The 20,265-nt window shown below is 39.7% G+C and overlaps 5 protein-coding genes across 5 annotated transcripts in view; 3 read left to right on the top strand and 2 right to left on the bottom strand.

The window, feature by feature from the left end:
- Window positions 1-236: 236 nt before the first annotated feature.
- LOC128371068 (ribonuclease kappa-B) overlaps window positions 237-20,265 on the bottom strand; it is a 112,540-nt gene continuing 92,511 nt past the window's right edge. Inside the window, exon 4 of the mRNA XM_053331269.1 lies at window positions 237-246. The gene's annotated coding sequence lies outside the window, so the exon portion shown is untranslated. The remainder of the gene's footprint in view (window positions 247-20,265) is intronic.
- LOC128371740 (odorant receptor 131-2-like) lies at window positions 2,747-3,598 on the bottom strand. Its single transcript, XM_053332119.1, has one exon. It carries the CDS (start codon window positions 3,485-3,487, stop codon window positions 2,747-2,749), a length of 741 nt encoding a protein of 246 aa, XP_053188094.1. The 5' UTR covers window positions 3,488-3,598.
- On the top strand, window positions 11,001-11,981 carry LOC128371741 (odorant receptor 131-2-like). The gene has a single exon (XM_053332120.1). The coding sequence runs from the start codon at window positions 11,001-11,003 to the stop codon at window positions 11,979-11,981; it is 981 nt and encodes a 326-aa protein (XP_053188095.1).
- Window positions 15,660-16,622, top strand: LOC128371742 (odorant receptor 131-2-like). Its single transcript, XM_053332121.1, has one exon. The coding sequence runs from the start codon at window positions 15,660-15,662 to the stop codon at window positions 16,620-16,622; it is 963 nt and encodes a 320-aa protein (XP_053188096.1).
- Window positions 18,858-19,814, top strand: LOC128371743 (odorant receptor 131-2-like). The gene has a single exon (XM_053332122.1). The coding sequence runs from the start codon at window positions 18,858-18,860 to the stop codon at window positions 19,812-19,814; it is 957 nt and encodes a 318-aa protein (XP_053188097.1).

Here is a 20,265-nt window from a genome sequence, read left to right on the forward strand (position 1 = left end):
AGAGACCTTGCCCTCTATCAGGTTTGTTGACACCCACTGACTAGTACCTCGTATTTCATGAATTTCCTTTCAAAGGCCTCTTCTAAGCAGTCTTCTGAAAGTATTGTCAGCTCTAACAGAACTACTTGTTTGGTGGACTTGGATGGGAGAATGTCTGGTCTCAAGGTGGTGGTCATAATATGGTTTGGAAAATTCAGTTGCCAGTCACAGTCCACCATCAGCTGCCAGTCCCTCTCAGAGGTCAGAATGGCTGCAGATGGTTTTGCAATGGGTCTTGGCTGTCCCCCAGCTCTGATGATGGTGATGGCTAGGCCTCCATCTGTATTGTCCCTCCCCCAGTGCCTTTGAGCAGTTGCTGAGATTGTGCTCCAGTGTCTCATGCTTGGAGCACAGTGACATGCTGGTGGCTCCACTTTGCCCCACAAATGTAGATTTTACAGGCTGGGGAGCATATCATACACCACCTGGATAAGAACCTTGGTCTGCTGTGGTTCAGCTTCCCACAGCTCGACCCAGGTCACCATCCTCTCTATCGTGTTCTCCCATCGTGTCCACGCCCAATGTTGCCTCATTCCCACTGTCCTGCACAATCTCCCCACCTCAGCTGTTGTTGTCACCTCTTTCTGGACTAAGCAACGCCTTTCCTTCGCTTCGGTGGTGTCAGTGTGGGGAGTTGAAAAGGATCTCAATCCAACCCTGCCTCTTGTTACCACTCCTACAAGCCCTCCACATCCTACTCGTCTCCACTTAAATCCTGGTTTTAGTCACGTTTGGATGACTAGAGTCTCTGCAATGCATGACCTCTCTGGCTCTCATCACTTTGGACTCCTCTTCCAAGGACTTGAGCAGCAGTTGTAATTTGTTGCACTGTCCGTGAAGTCCAATGCTGCTCTGGCTCTTTGGAAGTCCCAGCCATCGTCTCAGATGTCCACCATCCTTCCTCTCTGTGGTCTCAACTGTTGAGATCAGCACTTCATAAATGAGGAGTGGTAACAAGGTTCTTGAAAGAATGCCATGCTGGTACAGTCATGATCTATACTTTGCTAGCAGGCCACACCGGTCCACTGACTTCAGCCAGCCATCCAACTCAGTGCAGGTTGACTGTATGGAAGCTACATTCCTTAGGGTGCTGTCAAATACTTTGCCTAAGCTCTTTATAGGTTTGTCATAGATGGTTTGGGTGGTTGGACCTACAGTGCTAAACTGTAACTTGCCATCCACCTATCCTCTTCTCAGCACCATTGATCTCAACTTGTAGGCTTGAAATGCATCCAGGCCCACTCCATCAGCTTTTTGAGTCTCTGCAGAATCCCCTGACAGCCTGTTGTTGTGGATTCTCACCTCCCTTTGCTTTCTTCAGTGAGGCCCTTGAGCACATTTCTTATTCTTTATTCTTATTCTCTTCTCCAAACCACGCAGATGCACTGCTGATGATGTATTAATATTATTTATCAATTTCAAAATAAATGTAACTAACTTTTTGAAAATGTATTTTATTTATTTTATCCATAATAAACGTTAAGAAGGGATCTACCAGATCATGAAGAGAATACTTTTTCTTATGAATGAAGAAAGTTTTTTATGGTTCTATTGTTTAAAAATTCTAAATGGTGGACAAGAACAATGTCCAGTTGCAACAAGGATCGAGCCTCGTTTAAATGGTAAATGGACTGCACAATATATAGCACCTTTCTAGTCTGCTAACCTCTAAAAATGCTTTTACACTACAAGTCTCATTCACCCATTCATTCATGGTAGTATGTTGTTCTTTATTTTAAAATGTATGCATCTTGCTAATGATCCTTATTTTTATTAAATGTATCTGTAATCTGATTACCCCTTTTTTATCTGTGACTATGGAATTTATTTATCTTTTTTCATATACTGATTACATAACTCCATTGCATGTGTTATGTTACTCCCCAGCCTGCCATTAAATTCTGAATAGTCTGCCTTTAAAGTTTTCCTATGTATTACGCAACCTGTGAAATGTCAATATCAGGGCACAAACATGAGATACATTTCTATTTGCTAGTACTAATAAAATAACATATGACACATTTGAAGGGTTGAAAGGTCAATGATATATGAGAACTTTAATGTGTTCATTACAAACATAATACCACAAAGTTTTAATAGAAAGGTAAAATGGTAAATGGACTGCATTTATATTGCACTTCTCTAGACTTCCAACCACTCAAAGCTCTTTATACTACATGACAACATTCACACATTAATACATTCATACAGTGATGGCAGAGGCTGCCAAGCAAGGTGCCAACTTGCTCATCAAAAGGAGTTTCTAATCATTCACTCACACATATTGATGGCACAGCATTCAGGAGCAACATGGGTAATTAGTAGACAACCCACTGTACTTCTGAGCCACGGCTGCTTCATAAGGAAAAGCTATTTTAATCTTTCACATGAGTTTATCAATAAGTTCAGTTCCTACTGTGTTCCTACTTTTTATATTGGTAGTGCAAAGATTAATTCCTGCTCTTTGTTCCATTGTAAGATTAATGATTTGTGCCTCTGATGATGGTAACGACAAAATGTTTTGGGAACAAGAAGGTTGTTAACATATACCATGTAAATACAAATAAATGCAATTTGTTGTGAAAAGTATAAAATATATAAAGAACTGAACTGAAATGATTAAACTGACTTAATATGCAGTGACAAGACATCAAGTTTATTATACAGTACAGCTTCGCTTACAGAAATTAGGGTTCGTTAAATGTTCTTACTGGCTCTTCCTGAATATAACTGAACATCTGCACTGACAGCACAGATTCCGCATGAGGGCTGCTCTGATAGTTTGATCCCTGAGACCATAAATGAGAGCACTCAGACACCTTGGAAGGATATTCAAGCACACAAAGCATACATTGTAAATACGCATAAGGGCCAATCTCCCCACTATTCTAGCAAGGGTTATGAAGATGGTGGAGATGAAGGTGGAGGTGAGAATCAGGATTAGCTGAATCATGTGAAGCAGGAGAGTCTGAAGAGCCTTTCTAGCTGATGCTTTGTCTGTTGAGACAGACCTGGCTACGAGTGCTACACCAATGTAGGAGCCGATGATTACCACACCTATTGACAGAAACAGTGTGCTGGCATACACTTCTTCAAAATCATTAAACATAGGTGCAGTAAAAAGTGAATCTTTAGAGCAAAAGCCACCCATCTGCATTAGGGAGAAGTCTGTGAACAAATATAACAACATGAAACCTCGAATGAGGATGTTGATCAAACTGAAAGACCACACCACTGCAATGGCTATGCCTGTGCTTCTCATGTTGAAGACAGTAGCATGCCTCAGTGGATAACATACAGCCACATATCTCTCAAGTGACATCACAGCCAAGGTGAGAGGGGAGATTGTGGCTGTCAAAATTGAGAGTAAGACAAGGACACCACATGCTAAATATGTCAGGTTTATCCGTAAAGATGCCAGTAAGTAAAGCAGAACTGATGTTGCCATCTGAGTGGTGTCTGCAAAGAGCAAGTTGTACAGCAGGATGTAACGAGATGTCTCACAAAACACCTGCTTACTCCTCAGGGTGAACAGCAAAACACTGTTAATATAGAGAAAAGAGCAGCTTGATCCCATGGATAAGATGCCAAACGTCATTACATCCTGTGATGTTAGATATTGCAGACCAGCAGTGATATTGGTCTTGGGCTGCAGCAAAGACAACATTACAGAATATGTGAAGAAAAAAGGCTTCTTTGGCTTGCTGTATAAAAGACAAAGCAAAGTTTATCATGACAAAGCAGTTAAAAATGACCCATCAGCACAAACACCTGTTGAGTGTAGAAGCTCAAGTTATCCATCAGTGTTGAGCAGTGAAGTCAGGAGGTTAGAGGCCATGTTCATCTCCACCAGGGAAGAGCTGGTGTGGAGCTGTCTTTTCATGCAACATGTAGTATATATACTGTTTCCTCACACTCACTTCACAGGACACCATTACATAAACTTAGTCCTGATATTTGAAATGAGTGATGTCATCTCCCTACTACTAACCCCAACCAATATTCAACATTCAATTTTAGATTTTTACATGAAAAACCAGTCAGTATTCTACTCAGTACAGTTAACATAGTTTGGAGGTAATACTTTAAATTACAGTTCCCCTAATATTTTATACTACTTTCCTGGAATTCTGGAGTTGCAGGTATTTTATGGCTAATATTTAAGACGTGGTACAGTCTTAAAGTGTAATATTAGATTAGTTGAGAAGAACCCACTCATTATAGGTTATTTGGGTTCATATGTAGATGTTATATGTAGATGTGTATATAAAATAAGGTTTTGACAGCTCTTTAAGTGACAGAAAATACACTGCTCAAAAAATGAAGGGAACACTTAATCATCACAATATAACACCAAGTCAGTTAAACCTCAGGGAGATCAATCTGTTCATTTAGGAATCACAAGTGATTGTGAATCAGTTTCAGCTGCTTTGGTGAAAATGAAAGTGGCAACAGGTACAGATTGCACTGGTAGTCCAACTCCTCCAGAAGGCCACATCCATACAGGCAGTCTCAAGAAGGTTTGCTGTGTCTCTCAGCACAGTCTGAAGAGCACAGAGGAGACACCAGGAGACCGACCGTTCCAGCAGGAGAGCCGAACGTCAACCCAGCAGCAGGATCTGCTATCTGCGCCTTTGTGTGAGGAGGAACAGGAGGAGCACTGCCAGAGCCCTACAATATGACCTCCAGCAGGTTGCTGGGGTAGACTCCTTGAGGGGGACATGAGAGCCCAACATCCTCTAGTGGGACCTGGTCTCACAGCCCAGCACCGTGCAGCTTGACCAGCATTCAGAGAACTCCAGAACTGTTCTCTTCACAGATGAGAGCAGGTTCACACTGAGCACATATGACAGGCCTGAAAGAGTCCGTAGACGCCATGGTGAACTTTATGCTGCTGGAACATCATCCAGCAGGACCGCTTTAGTCGGGGGTCAGTGATGGTCTCGGTGGGCACATCCTTGGGGGGTCACACAGACCTCCATGTTATAGCCAACTGTACCCTGAGTACTGTTAGGTACCGGAATGAAACACTCAGAGAGACTGTCAGACCTTACATTGCAGCAGTGGGTCCTGGGTTCCTCCTGGTGCAATACCCTGCCTAATGTGGCCAGAGTGTGTAGGCAGTTCCTGTATGATGAAGGCATTGATGCCATTGACTGGCCCTCATGTTCCCCCGACCCAAGTCCAACTGAGCACCTACGGAACATTGTGTATCAATAGATCCGAAGCCGCCGAGTACTGCCACAGCAGCTCACTGATGCCCTGATCCAGGTCTGGGAGGAGATCCCCCAAGACACCATCTGCTGACTCATCAGAAGCATGACCAGACATAGTTTGGGAGTCCATACAGGCACGTGGGGGCCAAACACACTACTGAGTCATATTATGAGTTGCTGTGATGAAATTCACTCAAGTTGGATCAGTTGTAGGACCCGCTGGACATCAGGGGGGATGGAGGAGAAGGCCACAACTCTGCAGACAAAGGAGGGAAATTGTGCAGATTGAATATGTCATATTTATTCTCCAACTGGATGTCACAGTGAGGAGGTGCAGGTGACGAGTGTCTTCCTGCTGTGAGCACTGACCAGGGCTTGTGATGGGATGGAGTGGAGCTGACCAGGGCTTTAGGTTTGCTGCAGCCACCTTCACAACTGAAGTCCTGAACATGGCTCACTGGGATTCCATGTCCCCAACCTCCTCAGAATGCAGGAAAAATTCCTCCAGAAGTGCGAGTTGAAGACGTCATGGACAGGGGCTTATGCCAGTCACCCTCACTACTCACTTAGGCTTCCCAGGTTTGTCCAGGACCCTCCCCCACCACCTGATCCAACTCACCACCAGATGGTGAGTAGTTGATAGTTCTCCTACACTTTACCTGAGTGTCCAAGATATATGGCCGCAGATCTGATGACACAACTACAAAGTCAATCAACAATCTTTGGTTCTGGTACTAGGTACACTCATGAACAGCCATATGCTTGAACATGGTGTTTGTTATGTTCAATCCACACCTAGCAAATAAGTTCAGTAATAATGTACTACCTGGGTTCAGATCATGCAAGCCATTCCTCCCAGTCGCCCTTTCAGGTTTCTCTGTCTCTGTCTGAACTTTCATTCCCAGAACTGGTTTACGATGCCATGGATTAGCACTAAAAGGCCTCTGCCCCTGCCTGCTACCTGTTTGGCAATACACTGACCTTGCGGGTGGTGTCCAGTCCAGGCCAGATGTGCACCAGCAAGCTCCCCTCTCTGGCCTGTTTTTTATTTTTTATTTTGCTGGCACCCATAGAATACACTATAGTAACTGCTCTCTTCAAAGGGCTACAGGAAGTTATTCTGACAACTTTATGCTTTGTGGGTTAAATATTATGTTGTTATGGCAATTTTGTTTGATTCAGAGCTACCTCAGCATACCTCATCCTGCAATTGGGGAAAAAAGTATTGTTGGGTGTCTACTATATTTTAGTTTATAAACTTATAAACTAGTTTATAAAGTTTTTTATATGGTTCTGCTTGAATATCTAATGCCTACAACAAAATGGAAAACAGTAATCAGAAAAGTTGGACTTCGTCTAACCAAGTAATGAGGTTTGTTATTGTTATTATGGCAATGATGTTTTTAGTTTGCTGAAATACTCTGAGGTATCACAGAGAGAAATCCCCACATCTAACCTGGTCCCCTGATAACTCATTTAGTCGCATTAAATATTCAGACCATCACTGATTAATGTTTTCAGATATTGATAATTAATGTGTCTTATGGATGTTCATTAGCAGTCTTAATGGAGAGGGGGTGGTGTGTGAGCCCAAAGTGAATGATGAAAACTTTAGAGTGAAAGAAAGTACAAAATGAATGAAGAAAACTTTAAACTTCCATCGCTACCCTCACAAGTTAACTTGAATCTTAAATGACTGATCTTATAAATAAGTATAAGTTGCATTAAGTAGAAAATGAATACAGACATAAATTAAACAAACAATGATACCATTTCACATTTCAGACTGAAGTGTGACTACAGAAAACAGCAATCTCTCTGTTGGCACTGCCTCATAGTGTTCATTCTCCCTGTTTGCCAACATATAGTAGAGCATAGTTAGGTGCACTTTACACGTTAATGTTAAGTATAAATATTATTTGGAGTAAATGGGGTACTTTGTAACCTTGTTATGTTAGATTAGTTATGGCCTAACTACAGAGTAGGTCTACACTATAGACCGTACATAAAGATGGAGGAAGCGAGGTGTGACGTCACGCATTGGTTTCATTGGAGATGGTTTGAAGCAGTTGCTGCTCATTGTTAGTGCCATTTTTTCCATTTGGAGTCAGGACCTTCCAAATAGAGAGGGATGATGTTGTCTTTCATGCTCTGGAAACATGCCCCACTACCTCAGACCCAAACTAATGCTAGTTTACCTGGGCTAACATTAGCTACTTTAGCAAAATCCTGCTAACAGGGCAGGTATCATAATCAAGTAACTTAGTGAAATATTAGTCCAACTCAGTGTGAGAAGACATCTACTTTGAGTCTTTAAATCTTATTGATGGCACAATAATTTCCTAAATGACCACCAGCACACCGAATTTAGAGATTGAAACCATAATGACTTGTTGATAACGATTGACTTAGTAGTTCTTAAGAGAAGTTTAGGCTTTGAATGGGAATGCATTGGAGCAACTACTGGCTGTCAGTGGCATTGCATTTTATGGAACTTATGCATTGGCATTAACTTCTACCTGTAGTAGTTGCTGATTGATTTCAATTATACTTAATGTTACCTTGATGTTTCATGTTTCATGAAATTAACCAGAGCATAACATTGAATTCCTTCACGGTGCACAGATAAAACTTTTGTCAATAGAGAGAATTTCCTGTAATATGCATTTGTCCAGATTGGTTAATTAAGTAGACAGAAACCTCACTACTTCCTTCTCAAAAATTGAACAAAACTGTCTGGAGGGCTTACAGTTATAGGGGATTTTGTGGGATCAATTTTGCGTTGGTGTAGCAAGTTTCTTAAGGCCTCAGAGCTAAAGCTTTGTACATCTTGCACCTTTTTACAATGAATCATAAAAGTGAATTTAAGAAATTAATTTGTGCTATTGCAATTATGACTATTACTAATGCAAAAGTGGTAGAGGATTAAAAGTGCAAATATATGGAGGCCTTGTGCTAGACTTTTTCTTGGTGTTCTAAGGTCACACTGTCACTCTGAAGCAGGTTTCATTCAGGGATGCTTGGTAGACACAAGAGTTCAAGACCTATTCTTGAGTTTAAATTGAGTCCAGACTGACCCCAAACTTGATTTTAGAGGTGGCACAATATCATATGGAAGGATGGGAATGGGTAAAAGACAGTCCTAACCCCTAACCCTCTGGTTCGCCCCGTTCACCTGAGCTGGAAATGCTTTGATTTGCGGCATAAAATTTTGTTTTTCAGAGACAGGAGTAAAAAAGTATGTGAAAAAATATGATGTAAAATAACAGAAAGAACTGATGTTCCTCCATTGTACTGTAACTTAAAGATAAATGTGTTATTTTGAGCTAAAACTATTGATTCCGTGGTATTTCTTGGGAGGATAAAAATAAGAGAGATACACAGTAAGTGATGTGTTTTATATTACTCATCAGCAGTTTGCCAGAGATGGTGTGTGAAGCAGTGTACTCTTTGTTTCCGGTTCTGTTTGGATCTTTGGGAGTGAGGTCCAAAAACACATCTGTAATTACCACTTATTGGTAACAAAGATCTTTGAGATTGTTACTTTAAATTATATCTTTAAATATAAAATCTATATTTTTGCCACCAAAATGAAGGCGTCACAAGTTATTTTTTACCTCTGCAAACATCAATCAACTTTGGTATCGCTGTTCTTCATGATTGACGTCATGTTTCCATAATTGACTCTTAATTATTTCTAGAGTGTAAATGTTGTTTTTGTGTTGTGTCACAGAGAGAAATCCCTCTCCTCTGACCTGGTCCCCCGACAACTCATTTAGACACATTAAATATTCAAAGCCTTGCTAACTGATGTTTTCAGTAAATATCGTTATGGTTAATGATTCCTGTGGGGATTAATCAGGAGAACCTTCATGGAGAGGGTATGATGTGTTCCTCTGTGGAGACAAATTATGGCAAAGTTGAACAAGTTTAAACAAAGTAAATAGAAAAAACTTAACTTCAGCTTGAATGTCTGAATGTAAAACTTGTAAGGTAAAACTGTGCTTGGTAAAGATTTTTATGAATTTAAAGTTTTTAAAGGTTACTTTGCCCAGCATAGTGCATAGTTAGTTATATGTTACACAGCAATATAAAATATAAATATAATGGGGTCCAAAGTTCAAAACAAAGGACATGATTGTGAGGTAAGGAAATCCCCCTTAGTCAAACTATCATACAGATCTCCCAAATCAGCCTGGTATAGATATTTACAAATACTTTGACATTTATTGAAATCAAATCAAATGTTGATTTTGTTTATATGATAGCTTAACTGTGACTGTATTTTTTAAAGATATATGAATTCCATGATGACTGCGGTCTATCTCAGTTTCATTCTAACTGAGATAGACTAAAACCCTAACTTTTCTCTTGTTTGCATTGTGGTGTGGTCCAACAACAGTCTTGTCATAGTGTCCAATAACATGACTGGATTGTGGCATTTTCACCTCTCTGACATCTATAATATGCATATTTTTAGGACGACTGAGGTTATTCTGGCTTTGCTTGTTCTGAGTTAACTCCATCTGATCGTTTTAAGGTAGCCTACCAGTTGTAAGGATTATACAAATGTGTTAGAGTTTGAATGTTATTTAATCCAGGTAGGCTGGTTAGTGAAGAGATTCTTCTCCATAAGGAAGGTATAAATTGTTTTTGTGTTTTATTGTATTTTGTGTTTGACTATTGTTTCTGGTTCTTATAGCTGATGTCACCTGACTGCAAACCAAGTTCCCCCCTTGGGGACAATAAAGATTGATTAGCTGGGTTTCCATCCATAGTTATTGCAAAGTTTAACCAAATTTTCAGACAAGGCAAAGGAAAATGCAAATTTATGTGAATATTAGTTGTTTAATCAAAAATAAGTAGCAGATGGCACTAATTCTCCAGTCAGGTTCTTATTATAACACTGCAGAAGAAGAGGAGTGTAGTGAATGATATGGTGGAAAACATGATGGAAATACAGTTCTGATTGTTCTATTGTTTCTGTTCCTGTTTCATTATTTATTATTATCATTATTATATTCAGACAAAGGTCAGTGAGGTCAAAAGGCTCCTCAGTCACAACGTGGATTACCTTGAATGTACACTGGGAAGGTTTTCATTCAGTTGTGTAGCAGTTAAGTTAAATTCCAACTCTGTCTTATCGTCACAAGCGGTAGTGTGGTAGTGACCAAACAAATCAGATCACAGATACAATCGGCTGAAATAAGTTTTGACCCAGAGTGAGGAGGTCTGACATCTGGAGGGAGTTCTGAGTAGATGTGTAGATGTTCCTGGCAGGGCAGGTCCACATTACACTTTAGAGATTTACTGTACATCCCATCTGGTCTTGAGATCACCCGGGGCAGACCAGACCAAGTGTGTGTGGAGAAAGCTGAAAAAGGGTTCTACTTTATTTATTTAGAAAAAACAACACAAAGGTGCATATTTTACACATAACAGGACTGTAGATCAGAATCAGGATGTCTGTCACCTGATGATGTCACGTGACGTTGGTGTGAGGACAGAGTTCATAAACGGTATGTGAGGTTAGGCAAACCTTGCAGAAAGGCTGTGCCCATATGGGAACAAGCATGGCCCCTAACCTGCAAACTTTCTGCACTGAGCAAAATACTTGTGAGTGATTTGGAGCTTTGCTGTAAAGAGGACTGTTGACTGTTTTAGGAATACAAACTGAAAAAGATTTATTCTGCTTTTGTGCGCCAATTAACAAGACATTGTTCATATTTTGACTGTTTCTCTAAGATGTCATTTGCAAATCAGTCTCAGACCAACATCACTGCTGGTCTGCAGTATCAGGGGCTACTGGGAATAGTGATGTTTTCCATTCTGACTTCAGTGCCATGCTGTGTGTTTCTCTTCATTAATGTGACTATGCTGTTCACTTTGAGGAGTAAACTGGTGTTTCGTGAGACTTCCCGTTACATTCTTCTGTATAACCTCCTTTTTGCAGACACTGTACTCCTGGCACAGAGTCAGTTGCTGTACATAATTGCTGCTTGTAGAATAATATTGACATATCCTGTATGTGGTTTTCTCATCACGCTTGCTTATCTCACAAATGAAATCTCTCCTCTCACACTGGTGTTGATGTCTCTGGAGCGATATGTAGCTGTGTGCTACCCACTGAGGCACGCTACCATCATCACCACCAGAAACACAGGGGTGGCCATCACTGTGGTTTGGGCCTTTTGTTCAGTAAATGTCTTTATTCGAGTTGTTTTGCTGTTAGATTTTCCATTTGAAGACCTGGACAGCCTGCAGATGAAAGACTTTTGCTCTGACATAGCCATGTTTGTTGGTGTATTGTCTGATCATTATGACAAAGCCTACACTTGTTTTGTGTTTATATCAGCTGGTGTGGCAGTCATTTCTTCTTATATTGGAGTGATAGTAGCAGCCAGGTCGGCCTCCACAGACAAAGCTTCAGCCCGTAAAGCTCGTAACACACTGCTGCTGCATCTGGTGCAACTGGGCCTCAGTCTGCTGGCAACTATGCACAATCCATTACTTTTAGCTATTTCAGAAATTGGAAGCAGGATAGTCATTGTGCGTATCCGCATGGTTGTTTATGTATGTATTATCCTCTTCCCCAGATGTCTGAGTTCTCTCATCTATGGGCTCAGAGATCAGACCATCAGACCCATCCTCATGTATCATCTGTGCTGTCGAGTGAAACTCTCAGTAATTCCAGCCAAAGCTGAGGTCAGCGTTCTCTATCAATAGATGTACTACATCAGATGATATGGCTTGAAATAAAGGTTTTCAGTTTACATGATTCATTATTGAAAATATATATATTTAAAGTATATTAATGTAGTCAAACATCACACAAGACTCTTATTTCCATCAAAATCCATCAGAACAGGGGATGAAACCATTGCACAGACTGAAAACATGGCAGATTGTTGCCACATTTAATGACACATATACTGCAGGTTGAGGGAAAACCAGCTGGTAGATCACACATCAGTGTCTGACAGTGTCTCCACATTCACATTCCTGATGGATTGATATAAAGTGTTAGACACAATACTATGAACACTTGTGCAAAACAATGCATTCCAGATAAAAAGCCCTGAAAAAAATGTTTTAGAAAGTATTCCTCTCTGTTAGGGATCTTTGCTGGCTCGGTGGTCAAACCTTGTTCCTGGTCAGCCTCCCTGTTAGATTGTTTTATGGCTTGTTAAATTTAAGAAATTATTTGAAATTTTACTCTAACCCTGACCCTAAGCCTAACCCTCTTGCAGACTCCATGTACCGTTTATACTATTTTTATACTGTGAACTTTTACTACTAAATTTTCCATTTAAGGACCTGCAAGGTCTAAAAATGAGACCCTTTGTTCTGACATAGCCATTTCATATTTTTTTCTTTACTCTCCATTTTTTGACAGTTATGCACTATAGCACTAAGGCAGATTCCTTGTATGTGTAAATGTACTTGGAAATAAACCTGATCTGAGAGAGGGAGGAGATGTTTTAAGGTTTTTTTAATTATTAGTATTAGTATAGTATTAGTATTAAAATGTTATAATATATTTTAAAGCATGTCTGGAGGGGACCTTTAGAAAGTATGAACACATGTTTTTCAGTGTTTTTTCATGCACATTGCAATTCAAACTATGGGCCTCATTAATGTGTGATCATGTTTCCTCTGTTTTCTCTGATTATGTTTTCTCTTAACTCTGTTTGGAAAAATCCTGAGAAAAAATAAATAATTTACAGATTATTACCCACAGGGAAATCAAGATTGTTCTAAATCTCGGTGGAGTAGCGTAAAAAATCCAAATAATCCAGTATAGGGCAGCGATCCTTACTCCCATATGCCTACCAGAACAACAAGGACTAACAATAATGCTAAATACACAAACTGCACATGTGGGGAAAAGAGAGAAAATCAAAAATGTTTTCACTATAGGTTGGATGCAGTAAATACAGATCTCATGGAGACTTAACACCTGTAGCGCTTTCCACTGGATCAGGCATTACGGTCAGGTTTTTAATCAGCTCCAGTGATAGTCACCAAAGTGGAGGCACATCATTGTCTACAATATCAGTGCATATTGGGACATTTCCTTTATAGACACTAAGAGGTTCAGTCATTGCCATGAAAAACTACACTGGACCAAAAGTACACACTTTGCAAGATGTAAAAACATTTCTTGACTTGGAGCCGGTCCAAACCATATTCTTGGTTTCTGTGGTTTCAACACGATACTGCAGAGCTTACTTCATGCAGAAAGTCAGTGGTGCCAAAAGGTTGAACAAACCACTCAAGAGGCTGTACATGAAACCTCGTTAGAACAATAGTGATGCTTCACAAGTGGGATCGATCAGCCAAAAGCTACTGGTCCAGGGTGTGTTCAAAGTGCTGTAAGGAACATTTAAACAAAATGAGTCCTCCCACAGTGGTTTACCATGACAGGATGTCTGTTGCCGATGATTTCCTCCAAAGCTGATGAATTTGTCGATCTCGGTCTTGACAGATAGCTTGGAAGATTAAAAGTTACCTTGAAGTGAAGGAAATGTGATTTGGTAGTCATTTGTAGTAGTGGTTTCTTCCAGCAAACCCCTCATGCCTGTCCATCACCTGAGCCTCCTCCAGATGGCCTTCCAACCCAAAACATCACATCTGCTTTCACCACCAACGATTAGGGTTAGGGTTAGGTTACCCTTTCTCCCCTACATCACTACAACGAAGATGCATTCATTTTTTCTGGCTTGTTTGATCAGCAGTACTTAGAACATTCGAGCAACTTCTGCCTGCTTCTGATTAGGATTCAGAGATTCTCAAATATCAACCCAAAACTGGCTGACTGATTGTGTTTGTAATCCACAAAGTGCACAAGCTGCCTAGTGCCAGTTTTATATTTGCTCTGGAACAACTATGTGTATTGCTAACAACATCATCCAAATGTTGAGGACTCCACTAAATGAGATGTGCCCATAGTACATTAATTTATAACGTGTTACAGTGATGTAGTTACTTTTTTCAGTGTAAACGATTACAATTTAAAATTCAGTAATTACAGTTCGTAACAACCTGTTACTTTTACATTTGAAGGTCGGCGTGCTCGCTGTCTTACTGAGATTCATAGAGGACTGACAGGGTTGATTAATGGACATCAGCCAATGTTAGTTTAGTTCAGAATTGGAGGGTCTATAAATTGTACAGCTGATGTCAGGATTTCTGGAGTGCTGTCATTAGCTGTGTTCCCATCTAATGTCAAGCAAATTTTAAGCAAGCTTTTGAAATGTCACAAACAAAGAGAATATGATAACAAAGAGCATTTCCATCAACTGGTTTGGAGCGAATAAACTGGGATACACAAAGCATAGTTTTGGCAGAAGTTGGCAGAAAAGACTACATTACACATGGCTGTACCAAACATAGTAGAAGAAGAAAATGTTGCAAACTGGAAACAAAACCAGTTGCCTGGTGGAAAAAATGGAGAGAGGTCTTCAGCAGTTTGTTTCAGTTGGGCAAGCTACAATTGTTCTTTCATGTCAACTCTTGCCAGCCATGTTTTCACATGTTGCGGGAATATCCAGGAAAGAGTTACATTTTTTGCTATATCATAACTTATTCGGCTTGTTAAACCACAAATATCTCTTTTTCTGTCGCTGCATGTGTTAAATAAGATGCATAATGTGGTCGTAGAAGATTTTGAGCTGCTAAAAAGCAACTTCGATGGAGCTGAGTAACAGGAGCAAAGTGATAAGTAATATAACATGTTACTGCTACTGCTGAGGAAAGAGTTGAGTAATGTAAACACTTTCATCATGAGTAATGTGTTATCAATAATTAATTATAATTTTTTAAGTAACTTGTCCAGCACTGTTCAGAATACATCTAATTTGGACATCAGTTTGTGTGCTAATCTTGCACCTTCAGGACAGACTGGATGTTCATTGGCAGGGGAAATCTTTCTATAGAATAATATGCTTTAATACAAGCAAAGCAACAAATAAAAATAAGTCCACCAAGTTTGATAGATGCTAATCATTTCTTTGCATTTCCACTTTGGAAAACATCATCAGATGGACCATTAGATGGACCAGGATACTGAGAATGTGATGGTGTCATGGTGTCATGTGATGGTGTCATGTGATGGTGTTTCGTGAATTGGGTGTAAGGACAGAGCTCATATACAGCATATGAGGGTAGTCAAACCCTGCAGAGCAGCTCTGCTTACATGGAAACAAGCTGAGACTCGTACTTGCTCAAACTGTATGCGGAGGAAATGTTTGTGCATGATTTGAAATTTTTGCATGTTTACTGAACAGGTGCCTCTTCTGACCCTGGATCTTCATTGTTGTGGGAATACAAACTTGAAGAAAATTGTTGTGTGTTAGTTTTTAAATTAGATCAGTGGATTAATGTCTTAACTGTTTCTCTGAAATGACGTTTTCAAATCAATCTCTGACCAATGTCAGCACTGAACAGCAGTATCAGGGATTGCTGGAAAGGGGGTTATTTTCCGCTCTGACTTCAGTGCCATGCTTTGTGTTCCTCTTCATTAATGTGACCATGCTTTTTACCCTGAGGAGTAAATCAGTGTTTTGTGAGACCTCCCGTTACATTCTTCTGTATAACCTCCTTTTTGCAGACACTGCACAGCTGGTTGTGAGCCAGTTATTGTACATACTTGCTTTCTGTAGAATGAAACTGACTTATCCTGTATGTGGTGCTCTGACCTTGATTGCTGTTCTCGCAAATGAAATTTCTCCTCTCACACTAGTGTTGATGTCTCTGGAGAGATATGTAGCTGTGTGTTACCCACTGAGGCACGCTACCATCATCACCACTAGAAACACAGCTGTGGCTATCATTGTAGTTTGGGCTTTTAGTTCACTAAATGTTCTCATTCGAGTTGTTTTGCTGTTAGAGTTTCCATTTGAAGACCTGGAGAGCCTGCAGATGAAAGACTTTTGCTCAAACATAGCCATGTCTATTGGTCCAATGTCTGTTGACTATGACAAGGCCTACACTTGTTTTCTGTTTGTTTCAGCTGCTGTTGCAATCACTTCTTCCTATATTGGTGTGATGATAGCAGCCAGGTCGGCCTCCACAGACAAAGCTTCAGCCCATAAAGCTCGTAACACACTGCTGCTGCATCTGGTGCAGCTGGGCCTCAGTCTCTCCTCAACCATTTACACCCCAATGCTCATAGCTCTTTCGAAATCTTTAGCAAGATTATTATTTGTGCGTGTCCAGAATGTTTTTTATGTGTGCATCTTCATTTTCCCAAGATGTCTGAGTTCTCTCATTTATGGCATCAGAGACCAAACCATCAGACCCATCCTTGTATACCATCTATGCTGTCGGCTGAAACTCTCAGCCAAGTCTGAGGTCTCCCCTTAGGCTTAATGGACTGGATCGAGCTTTGTATGTCCTCGTAAATATGTTACAGATATATTTAACACATTTTAAAAAAGCATATCTTTGATTTAGCAGGAGGCAAATTGAGAATAATAAGAATAACAATTTTCATACGTAGTTTTATCAGTATTTTTTTATCTACAGTAAAGAAGAATGTCAAAAATATTAACATAGTTTGAACAAACAAAGGGTGTTTGAAAAGGATTGTAATTGTTGAAGATACTTTCATTAAAATGTTGAAAGGGCAGATCAAATGTATTATTATGGGGAAATCTCTTCAGATCTTTGGAGTGAGATATGTGGAGTGAGCAGATATAGTAGATTTATTCATTTTGATTTAATTCAAGCTTGAATTGTCTATAGCGAAATACAATGATATGAATATTCTTCATAAGCAAAAGAACTAAAGATTGCATTATTAGAGATTTTCAGTCTTTATTAATGTGAAGACATTAATGTGGTACATGTTATCTGTTGTATAACTGCCAGGGGAATGTGCTTGGGGAAGAATGTATGTTATAAACAGTATGAATATTTGGTCTATTGTGGCCACAAAAGTCTAAGTGACAGTTAATATTTTTAAATTGTACTTTTATTCATATTTAATGTAGATGCCAAACAAATGAATGAATAAAACTGTACAGGAAGGCATGTTTGTACATGTGTATGTGTCTGTCAGGTGCATGTAGAGCACTAAATGCTGCAGCTGGTGTTAAAACACCCACAGGGTTAATTAGACGCTACAGATGACATTTAATCACACACCACTACAAAACAGCAGTAATGTACAGAAACCCAGAATCCCAGATTAGGTCCGGGGGTCAGACACCCTCTCTATGTTTAAGAGTAGGCTTCAAACTTTCCTTTTAAATAAAGCTTATAGTTAGGCCCCAGTCCTATGTAGGCCATGATGCACTGAGCTCCTCTATCCTCCTCCCTCTCTCTATCTGTTCACATTCATGTACCATTAATGCATTTCACCAACTTAACTTCTTACCCAGTGTTTCTGGTAACACTTTACTTACATGACACGTGCCATAAACATCATGTTGATGTCATAAACGTTTATGACTGTTGTCATTAAGTGTCATTCGGTTTTTGTACTGACAACTTGACATTGTTTGGGTTGTGTGGATTATGACGACTTGACATTAATCAAAGTGGAATGACCAGAAGTTGTCTTTGTCATGTTGGTTTGGATCCAAACATGAAGACAAACATAAAAAGTAAGCAGCCAAATGCTTTAAGAACAAACGTATGGAGGGGGATCTGCGTCTGTGGTTTGTGACAGTTTGAAATTCGTGTCTTCGTGTCTGACCACATGACTCTGAGGACAAGTCCAGAGTTGTAAGCAGCAGCATGTTGTGAGTTTTAGTTTGGACCATACAGTCATCTTAGGAATGGAAGAAACCTGCTACAGATTTTGTTGCTATATTCAGTGTCTGCAGTTCTGTTACACCCCAGCAAACACTGAGGCGTTTTTTGGCCATTGTTTAAACATCCATTGTTAGACCATTGTTCAAAAATAATTCCAAACTGAAAGTTGTTATCTGGCTGTGACCATCCTCCCTGGCTGTTTCAGCAACATGGAAATATATCTTTACCATCATTAATGGACCTGTTCAGCAATTCTGCTGAGGTCTATGTACACAATGTGCATTCTGCAGCATTATATGCCTTATGTGTCTAAATCAATCAATCAATCAATCAATCTTTATTTGTATAGTGCCAAATCACAACAAGTTATCTCAAGGCACTTTACACATAGAGCAGGTTCTAAACCAAACTCTTCAGGTTTTAACTTTAAACAACTTAATATAGCCTACAATATACTTTATAAAATGGCCCAATGTACTGTGGGGAAAACATGATAGAAAATACATTATTTTCACGAAGCTGTTCAACATGCTCACGTGTCACAGTGTCACATGATGTTGTAGGACTAAGCTGATATATAGTATGTGAAGGCAGGTGAACCCTGCAGACCAGCTCTGCCTACACAGAAAGAAGCACTGACTCCAGCTTGGTAAATATCTGTGCAGGGAAAATGTATTTTGATGATTTGTGCTTTTTGATGTGACTCAACATTCATTTATGCCTTAAAGACATTTGATTTTCATTTTTCTCATAATACAAACAAGAAGAGATTTGTTGTGCTTTCATGTTTTAATGACATCAACAGGTTCATAATTATTATGTATCACATACTTCTCTGAGATGTCTGATGCTCAGTCTCGGACCAACATCACTGTTGGACTGGGATTAGTAGAAAGAGTGATGCTTACCACTCTGACTACAGTACCATGTTGTATATTATTCTTCATTAATGTGACTATGCTGTTCACTTTGAGGAGTAAACTGGTGTTTCGTGAGACTTCTCGTTACATTCTTCTGTATAACCTCCTTTTTGCAGACACTGTACAGATGACAGTCAGCCAGTTACTGTACATACTGTCTATTTGTAGAATAATGTTGACATATCCTGTGTGTGGTGTTCTGGTTATGATCGCCAGTCTTACAAATGAAATCTCTCCTCTCACACTGGTGGTGATGTCTCTGGAGAGATATGTAGCTGTGTGCTACCCACTGAGGCACGCTACCATCATCACCATCAGAAACACAGGGGTGGCCATCACTGTGGTTTGGGCATTTTGTTCACTAAACGTCCTCATTCGAGTTGTTTTGATGTTAGATTTTCCATTTGAAGACCTGGACAGCCTGCAGATGAAACGTTTTTGTGGAACATTTGCCATGTTTATTGCACCAATATCTGATCATTATGACAAGGCCTACAGTTATTTCCTGTTTATATCAGCTGGTGTGGCAGTCATTTCTTCTTATATCGGAGTGATGATAGCAGCCAGGTCGGCCTCCACAGACAAAGCTTCAGCCCATAAAGCTCGTAACACACTGCTGCTGCATCTGGTGCAGCTGGGCCTCAGTCTGCTGTCAACTATGCACAATCCATTGCTTATAGCTGTTTCAAAAGTTGTGACGAGGATAATGCTTATTCGCATTCAGAATGTCTTCTATGTGTTTATTATCATTCTTCCCAGATGTTTGAGTGCTCTCATCTATGGGCTGAGAGATCAGACCATCAGACCTGTTCTTCTTTACTATCTGTGCTGTCGACTGAAAGTCTCAGTCATCCCAGCCAAGACTGACTCATCCTGAGACCATGAAATTAACCTTTCTACATGTTTGTTTAACTCATGCTGAAGTTAGGCTGGCCTTCATAGGTCAGCAAGAAATACATTACAACATATTTTGAGAATTCCAATGTACCATCTGTAGTTTTGTCAATATTTGTTGAAATCCACAGATAGAAGCCTCTCAAAATCAATATTCTGACAATCAAACAAAAGTGTACTTGTACTCGTTTTGATGTTTGGTTTTTTTGCAATACAAACTCAGTAAGATTTATTGGCTACATTATATCACATCCTATGAAAATACAGATAAACTTTTTAAAAATGATTTAGTTTATTTATAGTGACAAACATTAACACCAACAAAAAAGTATATGATTCAACACAGCAGCAACAAAACAACAACAATGAAAAAAAAGACAAACCAAAAACAAAAGTGTGATGTTTAGATTAGATTTTGTTATTGTAGTACACAT

This window comes from Scomber japonicus, chromosome 13, assembly GCF_027409825.1.
Source record: "Scomber japonicus isolate fScoJap1 chromosome 13, fScoJap1.pri, whole genome shotgun sequence".
NCBI lineage: Eukaryota > Metazoa > Chordata > Actinopteri > Scombriformes > Scombridae > Scomber > Scomber japonicus.

What these genes read in the sequence shown, in the direction of transcription:
- LOC128371742 (XM_053332121.1), top strand. Translation starts at nt 15,660, where the DNA reads ATGACGTTTTCAAATCAATCTCTGACCAATGTCAGCACTGAACAGCAG.
- LOC128371741 (XM_053332120.1), top strand. Translation starts at nt 11,001, where the DNA reads ATGTCATTTGCAAATCAGTCTCAGACCAACATCACTGCTGGTCTGCAG.
- LOC128371740 (XM_053332119.1), bottom strand. Translation starts at nt 3,487, where the DNA reads ATGGCAACATCAGTTCTGCTTTACTTACTGGCATCTTTACGGATAAAC.
- LOC128371743 (XM_053332122.1), top strand. Translation starts at nt 18,858, where the DNA reads ATGTCTGATGCTCAGTCTCGGACCAACATCACTGTTGGACTGGGATTA.